A 27975-nucleotide genomic window follows, 5' to 3' on the forward strand; every position below is an offset into this window, starting at 1 on the left:
TATCTAATCCTCTCCTGTGTGATACTGACTGCTGAGCCGTGTATCTAATCCTATCCTGTGTGATACTGTCTGCTGAGCCGTGTATCTAATCCTATCCTCTGTGGTACTGTCTGCTGAGCCGTGTATCTAATCCTATCCTGTGTGATACTGTCTACTGAGCAGTGTATCTAATCCTATCCTGTGTGATACTGACTGCTGAGCCGTGTATCTGATCCTATCCTGTGTGATACTGACTGCTGAGCTGTGTATCTAATCCTATCCTGTGGGATGCTGACTGCTGAGCTGTGTATCTAATCCTATCCTGTGTGATACTGTCTGCTGAGCCGTGTATCTAATCCTATCCTGTGTGATACTGACTGCTGAGCCGTGTATCTAATCCCATCCTGTGTGATACTGACTGCTGAGCCATGTATCTAATCCTCTCCTGTGTGATACAGACTGCTGAGCTGTGTATCTAATCCTATCCTGTGGGATGCTGACTGCTGAGCTGTGTATCTAATCCTATCCTGTGTGATACTGTCTGCTGAGCCGTGTATCTAATCCTATCCTGTGTGATACTGACTGCTGAGCCGTGTATCTAATCCCATCCTGTGTGATACTGACTGCTGAGCCGTGTATCTAATCCCATCCTGTGTGATACTGACTGCTGAGCTGTGTATCTAATCCCATCCTGTGTGATACTGTCTGCTGAGCCGTGTATCTAATCCTATCCTGTGTGATACTGACTGCTGAGCCGTGTATCTAATCCTATCCTGTGTGATACTGACTGCTGAGTAGTGTATCTAATCCTATCCTGTGTGAACCTGTCTGCTGAGCCATGTATCTAATCCTATCCTGTGCGATACTGTCTGCTGACCTGTGTATCTAATCCTATTTTGTGTGATACTGACAGCTGAGCCATGTATCTAATCCTATCCTGTGTGATACTGTCTGCTGAGCAGTGTATCTAATCCTATCCTGTGTGATACTGACATTTGAGCCGTGTATCTAATCCTATTCTGTGTGATACTGACAGCTGAGCTGTGTATCTAATCCTATCCTGTGTGATACTGTCTGCTGAGCCGTGTATCTAATCCTATCCTGTGTGATACTGTCTTCTGAGCCGTGTATCTAATCCTATCCTGTGTGATACTGTCTGCTGAGCCGTGTATCTAATCCTATCCTGTGTGATACTGTCTGCTGAGCCGTGTATCTAATCCTATCCTGTGTGATACTGTCTTCTGAGCCGTGTATCTAATCCTATCCTGTGTGATACTGACTGCTGAGCCGTGTATCTATTCCTATCCTGTGTGATACTGGCTGTTGAGCTGTGTATCTAATCCTTTCATGTGGTTGAGTGGAACAATTGATCTGATGCCGCTCTGCCAGTATTCCACCAGTTGATGTGAGGACAATAAAGTGTATATAGACGCCATCTTTATTTATCAGCGTGTTTGGAAGCATTTAACATTTCTTTCTGACAAACCACTACACTCTCTTCTTCTTCCTTTATACTTTTATTGTCTTCTCTTTTTGAGAACTCAATTTTGTCTTCCTAAGAGCCATCTTTTCCACGGTTGGATACAGTCATGGTGTCCATGAGGACAGTGTCGCCTGTACTTTACTCCTCCACTTTGGCATTAGCTGATTTCCATCCAGGATAGCACATATGTCACTTTGTGATTTTACAGCGAGTCGTTTCGCTATCATGCACTTTCTGGCTAACGTCCTTCTAGACTGGGAATATACAACACGTCTTTCACTGGGAGGGCTAATTTCTGTCTGATTTTTCACTACACCAAGAGGCTTCTGAATATTCAGGATGGCATGTCATCTGTGTGGCTCTTTTACCCCCTGTCTTTTCATCGCCTGGCAATTATTGGGTGGAATGATTTAGCAAGGCTCCATACACGGCCACTTCAAAGTTAGGAAGCAACGCAAACAAGCCCACTCCGGAAACGCCAGGTGAAAGTTCAGAAGCCACTTCTGATTAGTTGTGCTTCTTCTGGCCTGTTGTGAGTGTGTCCTGTGGAGTTGTGATGCTCAAATGCCTGGGAATTTTTCAAAACAGGCTGCATGATGAAAGGCTTTTCAACAGGTGACCCAGCGGAGGATTCTCCAGGTGACCCAGCGGAGGATTGTCTAGGTGACCCAGCGGAGTATTGTCCAGGTGACCCAGCGGAGGATTGTCCAGGTGACACAGCGGAGGATTGTCCAGGTGACCCAGCGGAGGATTGTTCAGGTGACCCTGCGGATGATTGTCCAGGTGACCCTGCGGATGATTGTCCAGGTGACCTTGCGGATGATTGTCCAGGTGACCCAGCCGATGATTGTCCAGGTGACCCAGCCGATGATTGTCCAGGTGACCCAGCTGATGATTGTCCAGGTGACCCAGCCGATGATTGTCCAGGTGACCCAGCGGATGATTGTGCAGGTGACCCAGCGGATGATTGTGCAGGTGACCCAGCGGATGATTGTGCAGGTGACCCAGCGGATGATTGTGCAGGTGACCCAGCGGATGATTGTCCAGGTGACCCAGCCGATGATTGTCCAGGTGACCCAGCCGATGATTGTCCAGGTGACCCAGCCGATGATTGTCCAGGTGACCCAGCCGATGATTGTTCAGGTGACCCAGCCGATGATTGTCCAGGTGACCCAGCCGATGATTGTCCAGGTGACCGAGCCAATGATTGTCCAGGTGACCCAGGGGATGATTGTCCAGGTGACCCAGCGGATGATTGTCCAGGTGACCCAGCGGATGATTATCCAGGTGACCCAGCCATTGATTGTCCAGGTGACCCAGCCGATGATTGTCCAGGTGACCCAGCCGATGATTTTCCAGGTGACCCTGCAGATGATTGTTCAGGTGACCCAGCCGATGATTGTCCAGGTGAACCAGCCGATGATTGTCCAGGTGACCCAGCCGATGATTGTCCAGGTGACCCAGCCGATGATTGTCCAGGTGACCCATTGCTCTTTCAGATTATCAGAACATGGGTTAAATCTGTGGTTGAGAACTCGGTGAAGAAAAGAAATTTCTGAGGGAGTAGTACGTCCTATTCTAGAAGAGGGGATTCTAGCTCAGAAGATGAGATCTCAGTTTGTGGTGAAATCCTTAGCAGCGATTCATCTGCCTCTTCCGACGAATGATATGGTCGTTCTGGCTTTCTGATAGACACTGAAACATTACTTAAATCTGTTGGATCAATTATGAATGAAGACGTACCTAAGGAATCCCGGTCAGTCCATGATACGATGTTTAGTGGGCAAGAGGACCGGAAACGTTTAGTCTTCCCAGGGCGTTCTATCTCTTCTTAAGAAGGAATGGAGAAAGCCTTGATTTGGGGTTGTCTGATCTGTATTTCACTGTAAAGGTTCTTCAGGATTTGGTCACTCTCTAGAGTTTTTCTTCCTATGTTACTCTCTCTATGGTGCTGTCAGGAAAAAGATGATTTTTTAGAACCATAAAAGCACCTTCTCCTATACCCTTCCTGGTTGTTGAGTGTATTCCATCTCCATTTGGAATGTTTCAGCTCCTTCCTTAGATGTTCAATATGATATAGACCAGGGATCATAGAAGCCACTCCAGGAGAATCCAATGCTTTGCTCTTAGCCATTATTAGATGTTTTGAGCTGTGTTTTTGGTCATCATCGTGTTGGAAGAACCATGACCTGTGACTCAGACCAAGCTTTCTAACAATAAGTAGTACATTTTGCTCCAGAATGACTTGGTAGTCTTGAAATTTATTTGTACCTTGCACAGATTGAAGACCCCTTCTGCCAGATGTGGCAAAGCACCCTCAGAACATAATTGCGCCTCCTCCATGTCTCCCAGTAGGTACAATGTTCTGGTTTTTAAACACATCACATAGGGATTATATACATTAGTTAGGACTGCACTATATGGGTATACCTTGACGATTGGTGGAGCAGCTTAGTATACATTTTTTTTGCAAAAAAACATAACTAAATACCCTGTTTTTTTCCATCTTTTGACTATCACTTGCTTATTACTGTGATTTTTTTTTTAACAACAGTATTTTTGACCTCACTGTGCTCTTTTGTGTCTTCAAGTTTCTTGGTGGTGTGTGAACAGGTTCCTACAGACTTGTTCAATGTGCAAGTAGCCCATGTGTTTCTGGTTCTATAATTGTTCTCTTGTTTCTACAAGACTGGGGAGTCCACCACTCCTTATGGGTCATTTGCATCAAAGCTGTTCCATCCAGCATGTCCACATGGATATTCCCTCTCTGAACCCTGCTTATACAGGTACTATACAGATGATCAGGTTTTTAAATACATCAGATAGGGATTATATACATTAGATAGGACTGCGCTATATGGGTATACCTTGACGATTGGTGGAGCAGCTTAGTATACTTTTTTTGCAAAAAAAGTATCAATAAATACCCTGTTTTTTTTAATCTTTTGACTAGCACTTGCTTATTACTGTGATTTTTTTTTACAACAGAGTATTTTTGACCTCACTGTGCTCTTTTGTGTCTTCAAGTATGATGATGCGTCCATATAGCTATTCAAGTAGGAGAATGTGACGTTTCTGGTTCACTGATGTCTTATATGATGTCACAAATTTGTTTGAGAAAAAGTGACATTTGTGAAAATGAGAAAACGCAAATGTAGTAATACATAAAACATTCCTGGTGGGGGACTCCAATAATGCCACCCCTGTGACCCCTAATGCTTATCTACCACCATGTACATCAATGGTGGTCACTGAGATATGGCGACAGACTAATATACTGTAATAGGAGGCGTATACGTTATATCCCCTCAACCTCCAGACCAACATCAGGATGTGAAGAAGCAAGTTTTATTTTTTGTATTTTTATTGTTCTAAAAACATAATAGAAATATAACTATTACATGTAGTGCAAAAGTGTATGACAATAGGACAGTAACAGTGACTGCAGGAGGAGCGTTAGACTCATAGCTCCCCCTGTCTGTATCACCCCGCAGGGGGCGGGGACTCATAGCTCCTATCTGTATCACCCTGCAGGGAAGGAGACTCATAGCTGCTCCTATCTGTATCACCCTGTAGGGGGTGAGAACTCATAGCTCCTCCTATCTGTATCACCCCGCAGAGGGAGGAGACTCCTAGTTCCTCCTATCTGTATCACCCTGCAGGGGAGGAGACTCATAGCTCCTCCTATCTGTATCACCCTGCAGGGGAGGAGACTCATAGCTCCTCCTATCTGTATCACCCTGTAGGGGGTGGAGACTCATCGCTCCTCCTATCTGTATCACCCTGCAGGGGGAGGAGACTAATAGCCCCTCCTATCTGTATCACCCTGCAGGGGAAGAGACTCATAGTTCCTCCTATCTATCACCCTGTAGGGGAGAAGACTCATAGCTCCTCCTATCTGTATCACCCTGCAGGGGGGGGAGACTCATAGCTCCTCCTTTCTGTGTAACCCTGCAGGGGGCGGAGACTCACAGCTCATATTTGTATCACCCTGTAGGGGGAGGAGATTCATAGCTCCTATCTATCACCCTGCAGGGGAGGAGACTCATAGCTCCTCCTATCTGTATCACCCTGCAGGGGAGGAGACTCATAGCTCCTATCTGTATCACCCTGCAGGGGGCGGAGATGCACAGCTCCTCCTATCTGTATCACCCTGCAGGGGGAGGAGACATAGCTTCTTTCTGTGTAACCCTGCAGGGGGCGGAGACTCGGAGCTCCTATTTGTATCACCCTGTAGGGGGAGGAGATTCATAGCTCCTATCTGTATCACCCTGCAGGGGGTGGACACTCAGCTCTTCCTATTTGTATCACCCTGCAGGGGGCGGAGATTCACAGCTCCTCCTATCTTTATCACTCTGCAGGGGGAGGAGCTGCATAGCTTATTCTGTGTCACCCTGCAGGGGGAGGAGCCTTATAGCTCATTCTGTGTCACCCTGGGTGCCAAGGATCATACTCATCGCTCTCTTTTTGTACCTCTCTGCAGGAGGAGAGTCAGAGTCGTTATTTGATTTTTATTTATGCTGCTCTGTGATATTTTTATCCCATTTCTGGATATTTGTCCTTATAAATAGTTTCCTGTTGGCTGAAGCTTGGCAATCCTGTGGCAGTCTGCAGGGACGGCTATAATTTCACAACACCAAGAAATGTGGCTTGACTGCTGACATCCAGACTGGCGTTTCTCCGTGGTATTACCAAAGTGATTGACTGTCCTTTGACCAGCCTGAAAACACCTGAAAGAAAGCAACGTATACATTTACATAATGTAAATTTACATACTATACTGGAGATGATCGATTTGATGCAAATCTAATTTGTGACAAATTTTATGAAGATTTCCTCTCACTAGATTTGAGCGATTTGCTAATTGATTTGATAAAATTATGCTTGTCGCCATTTTACATATTTCATAAAGTTGCATCAGTTACGGAAGGCTCACATGACCCCAAGCATGGCTGCGCAGGCTCCTCCATAACGCCAGCAGCTATCGCATCACATGGTATAAAACAGACAATCAGTAGAAATTACCTGAATAAAAGCCGAGACAGGGAATGCAGCTGACATTTTCGAGTGATTTAGCCGAGTGAGCGTCCACACTTTATGACGGATCCCACCACCCTCCCCTTATGCTGACATCACTTACTCTGCACCTCATTTTGGTTTCCAGGTCTTGTTCACACAATCACCATCCCTGACTGAACTGACAGTTTCCTCAGTATGAGAAATGTTTTGAGCTCCTTGCCCGAAACTCCCTCTCCCACCCACATGATTCCGACCATGAGATTTGCCCTTACTCAAAGTTCTATTATTGCCCTAGCTATTCCCTTACCACAGCTTACAGAAGCACCAACACAGCTAGGCATTTGAATCTTTTCTTCTGCCTCCACTGGCACCATGTCACCTGAGCACTATGTTGAACACTGACTCAAACTGATACTGTCACTGCCAGAGATAACATTATCTTGATGAGCCAATAATTCCATAATGCTCTTTGCTTCTGCCCCACTAATACACTTGCTGTAGTCACAATTTGTCTCCTTTGCCCTGCGTTTGGTAGTACTTCTGCCTGTGTTCACGGCTGTGAGGGCACAGCATTTTATCTTAATTAAGCAGTTGTCTATTTTCAGTAAGCCAGGAGGAATGGACTTATCTATAAGTTGACTTTTGAATTTATGCGTTTGTTCTTCAATTGGTCAAAAACCATACACTGCTGTCATATGAGTCTTAAACGTTGATTTTTGATATTTTTCTTCAAATTATTTTTAATGTTTGCCTCTTATATCATCTTCTACAACTTATTGTCTGCTATCTTTGCAAGACAGTTAAGGTACCTTCACACATAACGATATTGTTAACGATATCGTTGCTATTTGTGACGTAGCAACGATATCGTTAATGAAATCGTTATGTGTGACAGCGACCAACGATCAGGCCCCTGCTGGGAGATCGTTGGTCGCTGAAGAAAGTCCAGAACTTTATTTCGTCGCTGGACTCCTGCTGACATCGCTGGATCGGCGTGTGTGACACCGATCCAGCGATGTCTTCACTGGTAACCAGGGTAAACATCGGGTAACTAAGTGCAGGGCCGCGCTTAGTAACCCGATGTTTACCCTGGTTACCATGCTAAAAGTAAAAAAAAACAAACACTACATACTTACCTACAGCCGTCTGTCCTCCAGCGCTGTGCTAAGCGCGGCCCTGCGCTTAGTTACCCGATGTTTACCCTGGTTACCGGCATCGTTGGTCGCTGGAGAGCGGTCTGTGTGACAGCTCTCCAGCGACCAAACAGCGACGCTGCAGCGATCCGGATCGTTGTCGGTATCGCAGCGTCGCTTAATGTGAAGGGGCCTTTATACATGGTCATTGAACAATGGATGTTTGCTTATGATGTTGAATGACCGTCGTGTGGGTCCTGTGGCTTGTTGAACTGCAAAACACAGGAGTAAAAACTATGCAAATTGATTAGTCAAACATTGCGTGTTAATCTCATCACATCTTCCTCTTGACCTCTGGATTCTCACTTGAAGAACAACAGTTGTGAGCTATATAAGAGGAATATGCCTCTAACAATGTACATCCAGACAGCCAAGACATCCAGATAGCCAAGAAATCTATAGATCCAAAGCACCAGGTACTCTTTACAAAAACCACAGCTAGGAACACTCTTCAGGATAGCTGCCAGATCATGGCTCCATCACAAGGGACACAGATTTGACATCCTACAGGATGCCAGCTTAGGGAACCACAGCACCGGCTGAAAGAATACAGAAATGCTCCATTGCCCATCACTGAACCATGGATACCTTTGGGGTAGTCAGGATTTGAACCCAGTGGTCACCTGAGCCCCATGGATACTTTTGGGAAAGCCAGGAGTGTGACCCACCGGTCACCTGGCTCCATGGAGATGTTCGGAGAAGCCAGGTTGTGACCCTCCGGTCACCTGGCCTTGTACCTCAATGGACTGTCAGTGTCCTCCTAAGCTTGTCGTTGCCTCCTCTCTGTGCGTGCCACAGGTGGGGTAATCAGCTCTGGAAAAGCTGAAGTCACAACTGCTTTTATCCCAAAGAGTCAGTTGAAGGGTGACACTCTCTAATGTGCACCATTTTGGGAATTTTGCTGGGACTATTCTATGTGTTATTTGCCTGTTTTGTGTTACAGTAAAGTATTGCCACACTGTTTTACCCTCACTCTGCTGTTTGAGCAGCGTTGCACCCAAGGGAAAAGGAGAGCGGGCACTCGGTGGGATGATCCCTGGTCCATGCGGTTTTGGCTAGCTATGGCACCCGCTAACCCCCATGACTTCATAGTGGGGCTTCTGCTGCTGTCAAATTCTAAGCCATAGTATGTTTTTTTTTTTTCCATTTCACACTACCACGCCTATTGCCATTACCACTTTTTCTTCACCATTCATTTTGTACAATATAATAATTCACATCTTTTCAACGCCAATTATTCTACTTTTGCAAAAAAGGACATAAGAACAACTAGGCAGGTAGGTACACTTACAGAAAAGAAAATGAAAAAAAGCAGTCTCTTGCCACAAGTAAGCAGATTGTCTCCCAATAACACTGATTTGGTATTTGTGGGGGTAAAAAGCTTGTTGATGCTTTCTAGTGCATTAAGTATGAACAAAAAATGTAATAGTAATGCAGGACAGATGCCAGCTTCCTAATATAACAGATCAATCATACAACGTCTGGCTATGCTGTTGGCACCTCTCCGATTTCTCTTCCCCAATCAACTGTATTATTCCCTTATTCAATCTTATCAAATGTATTATTCCTTACTACTCTCCTCTTCTTCACTGCCGCAGTTGTACAGCACATTACTGTTTGGAGTGTTTGTACACTGCTTTAGTCCTTTCTCTCCATATCTCTATTGCTGGACTCTATATGTTGAAACCTTTCACGGTGTAATAAAGACTACAACTTATTTGCAAAGGGGTGAGTGTCGCATTTTCTTCTATTTTGCATTCAACTCACTTTTACTATAATGCTGAGCACCAACTACCCGTAATTGTGCAAAGCTGCATGCTGGTTTTGTACACGGATCCACCATCCAATAGTGCAAACTGCCCTGGTTCCGTTCATTCATTCTTCTTCATGTGGATACCAGACATATTTGGACAGTAACACAAGCTTTGGCAATTTAGCTGTTTGCCAAAACATATTCTAGATATAATTATATAATCACTATGGGCATAAAGTGCAGACTCCCAGCTTTGCGACTCTTCACATCCTAATTGAAGTAAGAGTTTAGGAATTGCAGCTCTTTAATATGTAGCTGCTTCTTTTTAAAGTGACCAAAAGTAGTCAGACATTTATCTCTTCAATGGGCTGGAGCTGGAGGTTACATTTGCATTTGGAAGCTGTTGCTGTGAACCCACAACATACGGTCAATGGAGCTTTTGAAGAGAAACAGACCATCATTAGCCTGAAAAAAAAAAGAAATCCATCTGAGAGGTTGCAGAAATGTTAGGAGCTGCCAAATGAACAGTTTGGTACATTGTGCAAAAAAAAAGAGTGCCCTGGTGAGCTCAGGAAATCAAAAAGCACTGGACATCCATGAAAGACAACAGCTTTGAATGATCGCAGAATCCTTTCCATGGTAAAGAAAACTTTCACAACATCCACCCAAGTGAAAAAGACTCTCCAGGAAGAAGGTGCTTCAGGATCTAAGTCTACCATAAAGAGAAGACATCATGAGAGCAAATACAGAGGGGTCACCTCAAGGTGCAAACCATTAATCAGCCTTAAAAATAGAAATGCCAGACTTTAGACTTCTAACAAGTCAGCCCACTTCTGGAATAGCAAAAGTATGATCAGCTTGTACCAGAATGATGGGAAGAAGAAAGTATGGAGATGGCTTGGCACGGCACATAATCCAGAGCACAGCACATCCTCTGTAACACATGGCGGAGGCGGTGTGAGGGCGCGGGCATGTATGGCTTCCAATGGCAATTAAGGCAGAAAGAGCCACAAATAAGCAAAGTGTCACACAGGAGGAAACCCAACGTTTCGTGTCTTCCATGGCTTCCAGATTTCAGACTGTCATTGCTGCAAAGGATTCTCTGCAAAGTATTAGACATTTTATTCATGGTAAAGGTCATTTGCCCAATTGCTTTTGAGCCCTTGAAATGAGGAGGATTTGTAGAAAAATGAGTAAAATTCCTAAATGTCTCATAGGATATTTTTGTTCAACCCCTTTAAATAAACCTTAAAGTCTAACCTTCAATTGCATCTCAATTGTGAAATTTTAGAGCAAAAATAGCAGAGGTGAAATCATGAAGATTCAGTCACTGCCCAAAAAACTGTAACTGTGTGTGTGTGTGTGTGTGTGTATATATATATATACAGTGGGGCAAAAAAGTATTTAGTCAGTCAGCAATAGTGCAAGTTCCACCACTTAAAAAGATGAGAGGCGTCTGTAATTTACATCATAGGTAGACCTCAACTATGGGAGACAAACTGAGAAAAAAAAATCCAGAAAATCACGTTGTCTGTTTTTTTAACATTTTATTTGCATATTATGGTGGAAAATAAGTATTTGGTCAGAAACAAACAATCAAGATTTCTGGCTCTCACAGACCTGTAACTTCTTCTTTAAGAGTCTCCTCTTTCCTCCACTCATTACCTGTAGTAATGGCACCTGTTTAAACTTGTTATCAGTATAAAAAGACACCTGTGCACACCCTCAAACAGTCTGACTCCAAACTCCACTATGGTGAAGACCAAAGAGCTGTCAAAGGACACCAGAAACAAAATTGTAGCCCTGCACCAGGCTGGGAAGACTGAATCTGCAATAGCCAACCAGCTTGGAGTGAAGAAATCAACAGTGGGAGCAATAATTAGAAAATGGAAGACATACAAGACCACTGATAATCTCCCTCGATCTGGGGCTCCACGCAAAATCCCACCCCGTGGGGTCAGAATGATCACAAGAACGGTGAGCAAAAATCCCAGAACCACGCGGGGGGACCTAGTGAATGAACTGCAGAGAGCTGGGACCAATGTAACAAGGCCTACCATAAGTAACACACTACGCCACCATGGACTCAGATCCTGCAATGCCAGACGTGTCCCACTGCTTAAGCCAGTACATGTCCGGGCCCGTCTGAAGTTTGCTAGAGAGCATTTGGATGATCCAGAGGAGTTTTGGGAGAATGTCCTATGGTCTGATGAAACCAAACTGGAACTGTTTGGTAGAAACACAACTTGTCGTGTTTGGAGGAAAAAGAATACTGAGTTGCATCCATCAAACACCATACCTACTGTAAAGCATGGTGGTGGAAACATCATGCTTTGGGGCTGTTTCTCTGCAAAGGGGCCAGGACGACTGATCCGGGTACATGAAAGAATGAATGGGGCCATGTATCGTGAGATTTTGAGTGCAAACCTCCTTCCATCAGCAAGGGCATTGAAGATGAAACGTGGCTGGGTCTTTCAACATGACAATGATACAAAGCACACCGCCAGGGCAACGAAGGAGTGGCTTCGTAAGAAGCATTTCAAGGTCCTGGAGTGGCCTAGCCAGTCTCCAGATCTCAACCCTATAGAAAACCTTTGGAGGGAGTTGAAAGTCCGTGTTGCCAAGCGAAAAGCCAAAAACATCACTGCTCTAGAGGAGATCTGCATGGAGGAATGGGCCAACATACCAACAACAGTGTGTGGCAACCTTGTGAAGACTTACAGAAAACGTTTGACCTCTGTCATTGCCAACAAAGGATATATTACAAAGTATTGAGATGAAATTTTGTTTCTGACCAAATACTTATTTTCCACCATAATATACAAATAAAATGTTAAAAAAACAGACAATGTGATTTTCTGGATTTTTTTTTCTCAGTTTGTCTCCCATAGTTGAGGTCTACCTATGATGTAAATTACAGACGCCTCTCATCTTTTTAAGTGGTGGAACTTGCACTATTGCTGACTGACTAAATACTTTTTTGCCCCACTGTATATATATATATATATATATATATATATATATACACATGCATAAATATATCAATGTATCGTTGAGATGTTGATGTACCTAGAATGAAGGCTAGAGCTGTCCAGCTACCATACCTTATGCCACATCATAGTTCTAAGAAGACCAATGTATCCATCCCCATTGAAGGCTTTTTCATAGTGTTACCCACCCCATGGTGTTCAGACCAATGTCTATCTTTTATCAAATCCAAGACAAAAGCAGGACTCGTGGCTGATGAGGTCAGACCTCCATTCCGGTCTCCATTGCCATCTTGCTTTGCACCATGATAGCCTTTTAGATCGATTGGCTTGAGGTCAGTAGAGCACCTGTAGCTGGTCGTCTAGCTCTTAACCCAATAACTTGCAGATGCCTCCTGATAGTTTGTGTAGACACTGTCTGATGCCTTAGACTTGGTATGTGGCCTCCAATTTCACTTGGAGTACAGAAAGGATCAACCATGGAACCAGCGTTACGACCATTTCTTTACAGTGTCCAAGAAGCCATTTTTCAAAACGACAATCTTAGAATCATAGAATGTTAGAGTTGGAATGGACATCAAAGGTCATCGTGTCCAACCCCCTGCTCAATGCAGGATTCACTAAACCATCTCAGATAGATGTCTATCCAGCCTCTGTCTGAAGACTTCCATTGAAGGAGAACTCACCACCAGCCTGTTTCACTCATTGACCACCCTCACTGTCAAAAAGTTTTTTCTAATATCTAATTTGTATCTTCTTCTCCCTTTCAGTTTCATTCCATTGCTTCTCGTGTTTCCGTGTGAAATACCTGGACGCATGTTGCTGGAGCTACTGTGAGCAGCGTGTGTTGCCCAAACACTCTCCCATGGCTGTAGCATCTCCAAATTGTCTCTCATCGAGAACATCTGGAACGTTATTGGAAAGTGATTACACAGGAGCTGCCAGCAGTGGATCTTGATGATTTGCCCAAGTGTATTCAGTAGTACAATCTTCCTCAGACGACCATTAATAACCTCATTGATAGCAGCTGAGGCTGGAAGTGCTGGGATTTCTGCCCTTGGCGCTCATACATGATACTGAATAAATTGAGATGTTTTTTACATTTTGTTTCCGTTTTTTTCATCATAATTCCACCACTTTTCCTTTGCTGAGTTGCAATTTCAACGTTGAGGAATGTATATACACAATACGTAGAATGCCGACCAATTCAAGTCTAACCTTCGAAGAATTTTTTTTTTTTTGCTGCTCCGCCGTTCTGCATTGTGCTATTTTTTAAATGTGTCTTGTGTATTTTAAGTTGTTTTTTTTTTAATTCCGGATTATCAATTTGTTTAGTAATAAATAAATATTTCTATGGCTTTATAGGATTGGCTGCAGCATGACAAGTCCTGGTTTGGAGATATGTGTCACCTGGGTGGTTAGCCTCAGTGATGTGAAGCCCACAAATTCAGGCTCCAGCACCATTATTGCTGAGGTCCGGGTTTTAGGACCAGCTGTAAGAGTTGGGTGGGACTGGCTGCTCCCATATCTCCAATCAAAGCTTTGGAGCCCATTTAAAAGGAAGCTGACCTGTCTCAGATGTGGTTTGTGTGTGGAGGGAGAAAGACCTTGTTTTTGTGGCTCAGCCAGAGTCTGTGAGTGAAGGACTGACATTTAAACGGGTGAGCCCATGCTCTTTATGGACTGTTTATTTTCTGTTTTGGTTCTGTTGTACCTTTTGGGTACAGGAGAGGCTGCTTTGTTTTGACTTTATCTGGAAGTCTATGGAGATAATAAACTTCACTGGTTTTGGATCCGATCACATTGCTTGCCTGCGTGAATGCTACTGATTACCAAAGAGCTTGACCCCTAATAATCTACATTTATATCTTTTTTAGTTTTTGGCTTGATATATGGTGGGCTTATCCTTAAGAAGACTGAATCTGGTCATAGCTATAAGATAAATGGTAATCAAACCTCTCAATTTCAGCAGGATTGTCAGAAGATCTTATGCCATTTGGACCTCCCAATCCTACCACCGGCACATACTACGTGATCTCTGCATGCTTGGCCCAGTCCTCTGGAAACTGTGATTGGAAGGATTTAAGAGACACAATACGATTGTAACCAACACATGGACCAAGAACCTACCCGATTGTAACCAACACATGGACCAAGAATCTACCTGATTGTAACCAACACATGGACCAAGAACCTACCCGATTGTAACCAACACATGGACCAAGAACCTACCCGATTGTAACCAACACATGGACCAAGAACCTACCCGATTGTAACCAACACATGGACCAAGAACCTACCCGATTGTAACCAACACATGGACCAAGAACCTACCATGGAGAAGCCCTATGTCACAAGAGAAGATACTTAGGCAAACAAAGCCAGGAGTCCAAAATGTTATGAGTATTTTTGCTGGTTGTCCTTCATGTCCTACCCTTATCCCCTCCCTAACAATGGGACATAATAGTATGTCAGTGCAGTTGCTGTGCCCTCTCCATAAACAGCAGTTGTATACTGTTTTACACAGAGATTGCAGGGTGCCAATGTTTTGCCATCTCAGCCGGGATCCTTCTGTGGGCCCTGATAGCTGCCATGTTAGTCCTCCCGTGAAGGCCGTGCTTCCAGGACTCTATGGTTTTTGCTACATACTGCTGTGACGTGATTTTGGAGTATATAGAACAAGCAATGAGACAATTGCTGATTCAAGTTCCCTATAGGGCAAGTTGAAGGCGGGAGAAAAAGGTTTTAAAAATATATACAAAAAAAGAAACGCACACCTATTCTTCTTTTACAAATCAAGATAAGGAAAACAAACACATGCTGTACTACAGTGCCTCTAAATGTCGAAGTATGAAAATGTAAAATTATATACCCCTTATGATAATTGCTGTAAAACAAAAAGGTCAGAATTGACTTTTTTTCGTCACAGCTGACCTAAAAAATGCAATATAAAATGAATAAATATGTCTCTTGGAAGAAGGGGAGTAAAAAACGAAAGTGCAAAAACTAAAGTTGTCCATGGCAAGAAGGGGATAAAGTATTATTTCGAAATAAGAGATGAGACATTCCACAATTGGGGCTACCCTTGACTGCTGTACCCTTCTCGTGGTACGGGCCAATATGATACCGTAATACTATTCCATGTATCCTGTTTTCAGTAATCCACTTGTTCCCCGCTTAGATGACAATGTCTTTTGAACCTGGCTTAACAGTGGCTACTTCAAAATTGACCATTTTGGAGCAGGACATACCTGGCCTTCAAAGGACTATCACCTTGGCATTTCTTCCCCACCCACTCTGGGATCATGGATAGTGGGCCAGCTGTCTCATTTTTTCCATTCATTTCCTCCCAGACTCTTTTATAATACAAACCAAACGACTTTTGAGACAGCTCGCTTGAGTTTGGGTCCTTTAAGACATATTCTATCCTTATCTTATTCCTAGCTGATAGACCCTCCAGACTAGAGACAATGGGAGGATGACTTGGGTCTCTATCGAAAGATCAATGGAGTCAAATTTTCTCTTTGACACATAAAGCGTTGCTTTGCTCTCGTTTTCACGTGGTTCGGTAAAACTGCTATTTCGGTGGTATAGAGTCCCAACTCGCCTTTACTTTATTTTTCCTGAAGCCAACTCCATGTGTTGGAGATGTGGAGATGAGGAAGGTGATCTACTATTGTACATGTTTTTGGTCTTGTAGGCTTCTCGCTCCTTTTTGGGAAAAAGTGGAACTGGTGATACCCAGGATCACTGATCTTGCGCCTGACCTGAATCCTGCCCTCGTTCTTCTCAATCACTGTGAAATCCCTCTAAAAATATGTAAGCATTCTATACTGAGGCACTTAATCGAGCGTGTTTCCCTTTGTCCTGGAAAAAAAAATCCATTCCGACAGTCTCCCTCTGGTTCGCTGAAGCAAATGAAGTAATGTTGATGGAGGAACTCAACATCACATTCAATTATTCCTATGACCGCTTTTATAAAACTTGGCTCTTCAAAAGGAACTTGAAGAAACAAATCTTCTGTCAAGCCTACAATTTGCAGTAACCACCAAACCACTACATGACCAGCTCTGCCCTCACCTACTGTATCCTCACGCATCCCTTGTAGATTGTGAGCCCTCGTGGGCAGGGTCCTCTCTCCTCCTGGACCAGTCGTGACTTGTATTGTTTAAGATTATTATCCTTGCTTTTATTATGTATACCCCTCCTCACATGTCATGAATATTGGCTGGAATTAAGATCTTCTCCCGAATACCGGGCCCACATTGAGAAAAACTAAATTAATAAGTATGGGATTGCAAGATAAGAGTCTTACCAGATGTGTAGCAGGTATTAAATGCCAAACTTTTATCCCCTGGCATACTTTGAACGCAACGGAGAAGAATATTGCTGCCTTTTGAGTCTCCATCTGTCTGCTGTAATACTATATGACCCATGGTGTACGTCGTATCCGTGTAAAACACCTAGGAACGAAGCAAGAGATGCAGAACTTTGGTATGGAGATGGGCAGATTGAAAAGGAATCATGGCAAAACATGGGACTGGGTGGTGTCATACCTGGCTGTAAATTGAGTATATCCCCGAATGCTTCACCTGAACACTTTTGCCTTCAGACTCCAACGATTTACCCTCCTGTAGAGACACTTTCCAAGATATTTCTGTACAGTCCTGGGAGTCTGAGGCAACAGAAGAAGGAAAAAAGGTATTAATGAGAAGGTCCATTTAATGAGAACATTTGACATCACCTCAGAAGATATTTTTTACTGGGAATGTCCATTCAGACAGAAGTCCTCAACCAGTGACTCTCTGGCTGTTGTAATTGAAGTCCCATTTAAGCTGTCATGCTCAAAGTTGAGGTTTTAGAGCACTAGAGAAAATCACTAGTTGGACAACATTTATTGAAGGAAACAAAGTGAATTGACCAATTTCCTTGAAATATGAACAAGCAGAATTAAGTTGCATCTTATTTTGGTAATACGAGAAGATCTCATTAATTGGAGAAGAAGAATTTGGAATAAAGGTATGTAAAGGTTAACGACAGGAGGTCAACCTGTCAGACAAGAAGAATGAAGACCATGATAAAACATGACTAAAAAGACCCAAATGAGAGACAGAGCATTCTAGAGAATGACGTTAGTCTAAGCGAGCCGGCATGACAATAAAGTTTTTACATATAATCTTTCATCTTGCGGTGTGAGGTAAAAAACAGCAAATAGTTGAAATTCCTAAGATTATCTCACCATTGGAATATATCGACTGTGGTACCAGATGAAGGAGAGAACGATTTCCTGAAAGAAATAGCACAATATAGGGTGACCATGCAGAAGAATATTGTCCCAGTTCTTCTTCATCAACTCTTAGAATTAGGGTTATTCCCATCTTCTCTAATTGATAGCAGGAGGTCCCAGTTTCTGGTCCCCTAACACAAACAATTTGAGATCATGGAGCTCCCATCGATTCGACCACCCCAAGATATCACCTATCTTGGTGTGAGAACAAAATCCTTGAAGGTTAGATCTGCAGAGTTAGATTTTTTTTTTCGAGGTCCATGAGTGGGTGGCTTAGATAAGACAAGAACCTATATTTCGACTTTGCCTCCTCTCTGGTTAATCGGGAGCATTTCCTATGATGTCAGCATGCTATAATGGTGCATATGGATAGGTATACAAGCTGACGGATCGTATGGTAGCCATTATCTCTCCTTTCTATTTAGAGATGAGTTTTGGTTAGAGCAGAGATTGACCGGAACCTGCTAAAGCTCAAGAAATGTCATCATACTCATCAGCAGTATAGGGTGGTGGGGGCCACAGGGGCACATGCCCTGGTCAAAAAATTAAATGGGGGTGCAAAATTTTGTTCCACCCATTTCAATGCTGATATTCCTTGGAGTGGCACGAGGGCACAACGAGTGACTGCCTGGGGGCCAATGAACAAAACAGTTAAAGTTTGTCATCTGCTGCTGCATTCTGCATAGGCACCAACCAAAATAACAAAGCTCTCAGTATGGCGGAGTGTGCTTTGTTATCTTGGCAACTACCTATGCAGAGCACAGCAGAGATGCAGAGATTGATATCTCGACTGCTGCGAACTGCTTATCCAGTAATTGGGCTGACAAAGAGGAGGCAGATACCTGCTGTGGGAGGTGTCCCAAAAATAAAAGTTGCCACTTAAAAAAAACACTAATGTTATGTTATAACACTAATGTTATCATAAACGTTAAGTTTTTACATACTTTTTTTAACATTAGTTTAAGACTAGGGTTAGAGATATGACTAAGACTAGGTTTAAGACAAGGGTTAGGGTTAATGTTGGCTGTTAGGGATAGTGTTATGGTTAGGGTAGTGTCATATAAAATATTAAGACCCCTAAAGCCACTAGTGAGGGCGCATTCAACCTCCTCTCTCCTCCTCTCTCACACAGATTTCCAGTAAGGAAAATGAGCTTACATTCTAAAACTCCTTGGTGTAGAATTGTACAATGGACGAAGGGAGGTAGGATATTCCATATAGATGGGAAATGGCAAATCAAATCAAAATTCCTCTTGAAGCCCCGACTCTCTTGTGGGGTCAGGTAATTAAGACAGGATACCTATTGTCCCATCCAGGAAGAACTATTGGTCCTCCAGGATGAAATTACTATGGTGAAAGAACTTCATCCAGACTTGGTGTTTCTAACAAAAAGTTATGAATATTGGGGTTTGTATAGATCAGATATTGATGGGACATACAGTACAGACCAAAAGTTTGGACACCCCTTGTCATTTAAAGATTTTTCTTTTTCTGTATTTTCATGACTATGAAAATTGTACATTAACACTAAAGGCATCAAAAATATGAATTAACACATGTGGAATTATATACTTAACAAAAAAGTGTGAAACAACTGAAAATATGTCTTATATTCTAGGTTCTTCAAAGTAGCCACCTTTTGCTTTGATGACTGCTTTGCACACTCTTGGCATTCTCTTGATGAGTTTCAAGAGGTAGTCACCGGGAATGGTCTTCAAAACAATCTTGAAGGAGTTTCCAGAGATGCTTAGCACTTGTTGGCACTTTTGCCTTCACTCTACGGTCCAGCTCACCCCAAACCATCTCGATTGGGTTCAGGTCTGGTGACTGTGGAGGCCAGGTCATCTGGCGTAGCACCCCATCACTCTCCTTCATGGTCAAATAGCCCTTACACAGCCTGGAGGTGAGTTTGGGGTCATTGTCCTGTTGAAAAATAAATGATGGTCCAACTAAATGCAAACCGGATGGTTGCCGCTGCAAGATGCTGTGGTAGCCATGCTGGTTCAGTATGCCTTCAATTTTGAATAAATCCCCAACAGTGTCACCAGCAAAGCCCCCCCACACCATCACACCTCCTCCATGCTTCACGGTGGGAACCAGGCATGTAGAGTCCATCCGTTCACCTTTTCTGCGTCGCACAAAGACACGTTGGTTGGAACCAAAGATCTCAAATTTCGACTCATCAGACCAAAGCACAGATTTCCACTGGTCTAATGTCCATTCCTTGTGTTCTTTAACCCAAACAAGTCTCTTCTGCTTGTTGCCTGTCCTTAGCAGTGGTTTCCTAGCAGCTATTTTACCATGAAGGCCTGCTGTACAAAGTCTCCTCTTAACAGTTGTTGTAGAGATCTATCTGCTGCTAGAACTCTGGGTGGCATTGACCTGGTCTCTAATCTGAGCTGCTGTTAACCTACGATTTCTGAGGCTGGTGACTCGGATAAACTTATCCTCAGAAGCAGAGGTGACTCTTGGTCTTCCTTTCCTGGGGCGGTCCTCATGTGAGCTAGTTTCTTTGTAGCACTTGATGGTTTTTGCCACTGCACTTGGGGACACTTTCAAAGTTTTCCCAATTTTTCGGACTGACTGACCTTCATTTCTTAAAGTAATGATGGCCACTCGTTTTTCTTTACTTAGCTGCTTTTTTCTTGCTATAATACAAATTCTAACGGTCTATTCAGTAGGACTATCATCTGTGTATCCACCAGACTTCTGCACAACACAACTGATGGTCCCAACCCCATTTATAAGGCAAGAAATCCCACTTATTAAACCTGACAGGGCACACCTGTGAAGTGAAAACCATTCCCGGTGACTACCTCTTGAACCTCATCAAGAGAATGCCAAGAGTGTGGAAAGCAGTCATCAAAGCAAAAGGTGGCTACTTTGAAGAACCTAGAATATAAGACATAATTTCAGTTGTTTCACACTTTTTTGTTAAGTATATAATTCCACGTGTTAATTCATAGTTTTGATGCCTTCAGTGTGAATGTACAATTTTCATAGTCATGAAAATACAGGAAAATCTTTAAATGAGAAGGTGTGTCCAAACATTTGGTCTGTACTGTACATTTTCAACTTCAGGACTAATGAGGGAAGAATATGTATATGTTTTCATAACTGTGACACCTGCCTATGAGCACTAAATCAATAGCGGAATCAAGATGTTAATGTTCGGAATTTCATAAAATCCTGAAGGGCTGAGAACATACCATAACCCAGCCCACATAAGGTCATCAAAGGTGGTGTGGGTGCAACTCAGGTGCTGATAAAAAGTCAAGGTGAATTATGATCTGTGTTCATGTAGAGAGATACATATCAGTGTATGCATGATCTACGTGCACTGGACATTTTTCAATCCAAGTGCTCTCTTTAGCTAATCCAAATAGTCTATATAATCAGCGTAAGTTTCTTTGTTAATCCTGTTTATTTCATGTAATTGTATATGCTGTATTATTTTGTCCCCTTTGTAAAATATTTTGTTTATTTTTTATTAGAAAAATACACTGCCTGTTGTTTTGGATTAAATATAAAACTTAATAGTTCTGTTCCTTTCATTCTGTAAACCGCACTGCGAGGCTGTGAGGGGATCATATGCAAGGGACAATATGTATCCCCCAGAATGCGGACGGAGTCCTATTAAACCCACTGGAGTGCCTTATGTTCATAGCAGGACGCCTGTGAGTCACAAGGCAAAATAAAAGTAAGTGTGGACCTTGTGAAGGATTACCCCTTCCTACCACGTCACCAATCCGTGACGTCACTACACAGGCCCAGCTCTCCGGCGCCCCCCTTTGTCTCTCAGGTCAGTAAAGGAACTGCACCTAGAGCAAATGGCTGCCGGGGAGACTGCCCTGTTACCCACACTGGGTATTCTAAGATTCGCAATCAGAGTAAAAGGATCAGCCCAAAATTAATTTATGATTTAATTGCCTTAAGGGCGCACTAGATAATTACAAGAAATATACAATCACAATATATCAAGAGTTACAGTCAGAGTACAATATAACAACAATAATACAAGGCTTAAAGGTATAAAGCTGGAGGTCAATTTACCAGGTTGAAGGTCGCTCGTGAAAGCTGGGGGGGCGCAGCATTCCGCAGGTCCAAATCTTAGTTGCCGGGCAGCCCCCAGAAAGCATGTGCTTGCTCCCCTCTGGCTGGCATACCCTGTTCCTTAAGATATCATCATCATGTTCTTCTGTGGAGTGAGAGCCTCCCAGTGACCTTCAGCTCTTCTTAAACCTGGCTGTGCCCCCCACCTGCAGCTGGGTGGGCTTAGCAATCTCCACCCCCTCTGCCTCCCTGCAAGATTTATTCCAATATCTAATAAATGGGATAACTTCCCTCAGGATGAGCGGATCAGCACACGGGCAGTACCAGCGCCTGTGGTTTGTTCTGCCGGTCGTACTGGGATCAAACCTGGACCCATTCGGTCCCTGTGGGAGGCTGATCCCTATATCTCGGGTTTCAGACCTCCCACCGCCACGGGAGTCGCACTGTTAGATGCACAATTTCTTTAGGGCAAGGAGAATATTTTTTATGAGCCTGTACCTCGGACGATGCGTTCATAATTCACAATTCCATGTTAAAGACGGTTCGGCTGGGCTGCCATAATAGATGTGTATCCAGTGGCCACTTGGCATGCGTGTTTTAATTAAGCCCCCAAGCATTTCCAAGCCCCCTGGTGGCGTGGTTTCCTCATGGAGCTTTGAAATACCGTCTACATTTTACACTGAGCTCAGCCCGTTAGCATACTAATAGGAACCTTATTCATCAGAAAGGTTGGGGCCAAAAGCACTCGCTGCAGACCTGTGACCAGGAGACAAAATGGAGTCACGCCAATCTGTAGTATGCCTGTCCCAAGATGGCGGCTGTTCCCTCATCACAGACCTGGTCAAGCTATTTGGCTAAGGCAATGTTTTGGAAATCTCATTAAGGGCTTTTATTTTTGGAGAGAACTACAGGATGGTAGTGGGACGGTTCACTCTTACCAGCTGGCTTTTACAATTTGCCCATGGCCACAGATTCCATTTAAAAACATTGTGTCACGGATCCCTTATCCGTGGTGTCACTTATTCGTCACGTGCCCACTCTCACACGTGACTTTGGGTTGTGCCTGCAAGGGTTAATCTATCTCCCCACTCTCAGTCCAGCATTCAACCTCTGTCCTATGCTGTAATGGGAGCATAAATCACACACCGACCCAGGCCACACACCAGCTCATACACGCTGCCACCACTCATGGAATACACGGGCGATGAGTCCTGGAACTAACAATACTAATAAAAATATGTCTATCACTCATAAGGCTCACAGACCTTAGGCTATGGATTATTTTAGAACATTCAAAGTTCAACTTGTTAAAGTTTTATACTTTAATAACAGAAGGTTCAATGCTTACAATAAGAAAAGGTATAAAAATATGATAATAAAAAAGACATACAACTTATGCACAACAGTATCAAAATAAACAGGAGAAACTTACAGAAATTATCTAACTGGTAGTTACTTTCTGCTCCCTGAGGGTAGGAAGAATGTAGATTGGATCACACCAGCTTCTCAGGCTGCCCCCATCATGTGAACCCAATTCTCTGTCTGCAGCCTAAATTTATAACTTTGGTCTGGAGGTCAGGTTTCTAGACTGGCCCCCCAGGTTAATATCATAATTGCGGTCTGTTTGATTGGGCACGGCCGCTCTACTAATGAATATATATTATTTTCCTCTGGAGACACTTGTGAGATGGTTCCCAGGAATAGGTACCTCAGGCCGCAATTAGCATCTCCCCTCCAAGCACTAGGGGGTGTCAAGTGTTCCTTTCTTCTTGACCTTGGCCAGACCTCCTAGCGAGATATGGAGACACAATTTCTACTAGTCCCAAGGAAGTACCTATTAACACCTAGGTGCGACTTGCCTTCAGGGCAGATGTTACATTATCACTAGTCACACATAACCCTAGACATATGTCACTACACACATAGATATATATACACACATTTCACCACACATTATCACTAGTCACACATATAACCCTAGACATATGTCACTACACACAGATATATACACATATTTCACCACACATTGCTTTGAACTTTCCTGTGGTCCTTGCTTATGTGTCACACTGCACCAACCTCGCTGCACTTCATATGGTGGAGAATGCGGGCAGTGTGAACTGAGGCATACCCAAAGCCAGCTACATGTCGGTTATTAAGCCTGCAATGCTACAGCTCAAGTCTGATAACAAAATGGAGGAAATACTAATTGCACACTCCCTTGGAAAAAGCTTAAACGCAAAACGCACGTCAGGGATGCCACAGTCATTTAAAGGTACAGTACTCACTATCTTTACTTCCATTCCTCAGATTTCCTATCCCTGTTCCTTACTATCATGCCCCCTTTTTTTGCTGTATACACCATAATTAGGCACTAATTGAAAACTTTTTCATATTTTTTCTGTGGCTGAATCATGTGGAGACAGTTACCATTATAGGGATTGACAATGTAATATATCTAAAGATATTACAAACACTGTCATGGGGCTTGTTATATTTGGACTACTTCACTATGTATGATATATAAAAAAGAGTTTTGGAAGCTTCATTGCTCCACAAATTTATAAATATTTAATCTTCACTCGAATTCTAATAGCAGCTCCATTCTTAAAGGTGATGATTCACCTGTAATTTGTGAACCTTTTTTTGGCTGTTTTTTTGCATATTGCTGTCCCCATACTAACTGATTTTACATTGAATCTTTTAATATTATATCGATAAAATTTTTCATGTAATTTTACGGCATATAGCTTCCGGTCTATTTTTTTGATTTATGTAATGTTTGGAAGTGCCATGGATCTAGGCATGGTATACACTCTTTGAGAAATACTAAAGCAGTTGGCCCTCACCCAGCAACGGCAGCAGGAGCAGCAGCAGACAAACAATCTGTTGAAGCAGCAGTACAAAGTCCGGTCAGCGCTGAGGAAGATGAGTCCTGAGGACAATATGGAAGCCTTCCTCACCGTGTTCAAACGCACTGCAGAGTGAGAGAGCTTCCGTTTTCCCAGTGGGCTGAAGTGGTGGCCCCCTTCCTGACGGTAGAGATGCCTGGAAGGCCTACTTTGACCTCAGTCGAGATGAAGCCCTGGACTAGTTGAGACGTGAGATCTTTGCCAGACTGGGGGTTAATACATATGTGTGGCCCCAATGGGTAAATTCCATTGGTCATTTGAGGAGTCTCTTCCTGCCAGGTCTCAGGCATATGACTTGTTACAACTGGTAAAAAAATGGCTTCAGCCCGAGACCTTAACCCCTTACCAAATGGTGGAGAGAGTGGTGGTCGACCGGCTAGTACGAACTCTGGCAGCCGCTATAAAGCAATGGGTAGGCCAAGAGTATCCTGGCACCCTAGACCAGTTGGTCAACCTGATTGAGTGATATATGGCCCCTCAGGACTTTATATGGGACTCTGCTCCACTACGGTTATCACGTCGAGACTCGGCAACCCAGGAGCCTGGGAAAGGTCCACGACCCTCTGCTGGGGCCAATCGGGACCGAGCCTGCACTAATGGGGTAACCTGGAGTGAGAGTGACACTAAATCGGCCACAAGGTCCAGTTGTGCTGCAGCTATTAAGTGTTGGTGGTGCCAAGGGCCAGGACATGTGTCTGCCAACTTCCCCCTGACAGCTGAACCCATGGACTTCGGGTATACTCGCCGTATGTCGATTTACGCCGAGGCCATTTTCACCGTGGATCCTTACGTCTGTAATGCTCGCTCCCAGACTGGATGGCGCGAGCGTGGGATTGTGGCCCCACTGTGCCACAAACCAGACTACCCTGGAAAGGGCGTGACTAAGCAGCTACTTTGGTGTTCACTGGAGCAACTGATGGTGAGGTCAGGCTGGTGCGACAGGTAGCTGCCAGCTACCACTCCAGGGAGGTGTCTGGCTGTAGCAGCTGGTCCTACTAGGGGACGAAACACTAGTGTCAGGTGCGAGAAAGTACGGATGAGCATGACTGGTACTCTGGCTGGCAGGCGGGCACGGCTGGCACTCTGGCAGGCAGGTGGGCACGGCTGGCACTCTGGTAGGCCAGCGGGCACGGAACATACTGGAGGAATCAGGATGGTAATGGGTAGGGCAGGAACATAGGCAGGTAAGAGTAGGGAACAGATAGGAACCAGTTCAGACTGGAGGGACAGGAACTGTTAGGAACCAGTTCAGACTGGAGGGACAGGAACTGCTTCAGGAGACACGGGAACACAGGCAGGTACGAGTGGGATAAGGGAACGAGTAGTAACCAGCACAGACTGGAGGGACAAAGAGCCACGGGGTGTAGGGCGAGAGCAAAGCAGAACTGCAGGATGCAGAGGACAGAGCAGGACACGGAGAGCAGAGCAGAACCGCAGGATGTGGAGAGTGGAGCAGAACAGCTAGAAGCGGAGAGCGGAACAGAACCACTGGATGCAGTGAGCAGAGCGGAGCAGAGCCGCAAGTTGTGGCGAGCTGAACAGAGCAGAGCCACAGGTTGCGGCGAGCATACGAGAGTAGAGCCGCAGGTTGCGTCGAGCGGAGCAGAGCGCAGGTTGCACAGAGCTGCTGTTGCAGTAAGCAGAGCTGAGCATAGCTGCAGGTTGTGACGAGCAGAGCCGCAGGTTGCAGCGCAAAGACCAAAGCTGCTGGTTGCGGAGGAAAGAGCAGAAGGAGTGATCACAAGGAAACGCACAGCAGGATAGGAAAGGCTACAGACAGGGATACAAATGGACACAGGCATAGGACTTAGTTCAGACAGGGTCAGGTACGGGATAAGGTACAGGAACAAGGATTCAGACCAGGGTATGCAGCCACCTGGGAGGCAGAAAGGAGAGACACAGGAAACAGGTACAGACCAGGGTATGCACCCCCTTGGGAGGCGGAAATGAGAGATATGGCAAGACAGGACCTGGCAACTCAGCAGCAAGGGACTGACTGAAAGAGATTGTTGCTCAGGCATCCCCCTAGGGGTGGAGATGCCACATGCTGGGAGGGCACTTAGTGGCCAAAAAGACGCAGGAGCGCATGTTGTGCCGTTCTTTTTGGCCTGGGGTCTATTCTGAGGTGCAGAGGTACTGTGATATGTGTCATGATCCCAATGGCAGGGGATCACTAAAGGACAAGCACAGATACAAACAAGCTCTAGGGCGATGGAACCTGAGCTGACCGCGACCCTGAACCTAACACACAAATAAAAGTAGCCGGGGAACGTGCCTACGATGATCCTAGACGTCTCGCTCCAGCCGAAGATCTAACTTCCCCTATTAGAAGAAACACAGACCTCTCTTGCCTCCAGAGAAATACCCCACAGAAATAGCAGCCCCCCACATATAATGACGGTGAAATGAGAGGAAAGCACATACGCAGTATGAAAACAGTTTCAGCAAAATGAGGCCCGCTAAAGCTAGATAGCAGAGGATACAAAAGTGAACTGCGCGGTCAGCGAAAAACCCTTCAAAAAACCATCCTGAAATTATTTGAACTCATGTGCCAACTCATGGTACATGAGGAGCAATTTCAGCCCACTAGAGCAACCAGCAGCAATAATCACATATCTGCAGGCTGGACTAAAAAACCAAATAAAGCAAAACACCAAAACAGGAAAATCCAAACTTAGCTTGACCAGAAGGTTCTAGGAGCAGGGAGCAGAGGTAACAAGACACACTGGATACATTGATAACCGGCGAGGAAATGCCAGCAAAGCCAGGTTAAATAGGAAACTCCCATATCCTGATGGAACAGGTGGAACCCAGAGACCCAGGAAAGACAAGTCACCCAGTACCATCAGTAACCACCAGAGGGAGCCCAAAAACAGAACTCACAACAGTACCCCCCCTTGAGGAGGGGTCACCGAACCCTCACGAGAACCATCAGGGCGACCAGGATGAGCCCTATGAAAAGCGCGAACCAAATCATCAGCATGAACATCCGAGGCAACCACCCAAGAATTATCCTCCTGACCATAACCCTTCCACTTGACCAAATACTGGAGTTTCCGTCTGGAAACACGGGAATCCAAGATCTTCTCCACAACATACTCCAATTCTCCCTCCACCAGCACTGGAGCAGGAGGCTCAAGCGAAGGAATAACAGGTACCTCATACTTCCGCAACAACGACCGATGGAACACATTATGAATAGCAAACGATGCCGGGAGATCCAAACGAAACGACACAGGGTTAAGAATTTCCAAGATCCTATAGGGACCGATGAACCGAGGCTTGAACTTAGGAGAAGAGACCTTCATAGGA

The 27975-nt window shown here is 44.3% G+C and overlaps 1 protein-coding gene across 1 annotated transcript in view; it reads right to left on the reverse strand.

The window, feature by feature from the left end:
- Positions 1-5948: 5948 nt before the first annotated feature.
- The window catches only part of LOC138674721 (uncharacterized), a 95042-nt gene continuing 73015 nt past the window's right edge, over positions 5949-27975 (reverse strand). The window contains exons 10-13 of the mRNA XM_069762538.1: positions 17654-17701; positions 16971-17089; positions 16730-16877; positions 5949-6192 (exon numbers count right to left, since the gene is read on the reverse strand). Coding sequence (XP_069618639.1) covers positions 6083-6192; positions 16730-16877; positions 16971-17089; positions 17654-17701 — 425 coding nt within the window. The 3' untranslated portion in view covers positions 5949-6082. The remainder of the gene's footprint in view (positions 6193-16729; positions 16878-16970; positions 17090-17653; positions 17702-27975) is intronic.

Source organism: Ranitomeya imitator, chromosome 4 (genome assembly GCF_032444005.1).
Source record: "Ranitomeya imitator isolate aRanImi1 chromosome 4, aRanImi1.pri, whole genome shotgun sequence".
Taxonomy (NCBI): Eukaryota; Metazoa; Chordata; class Amphibia; order Anura; family Dendrobatidae; genus Ranitomeya; species Ranitomeya imitator.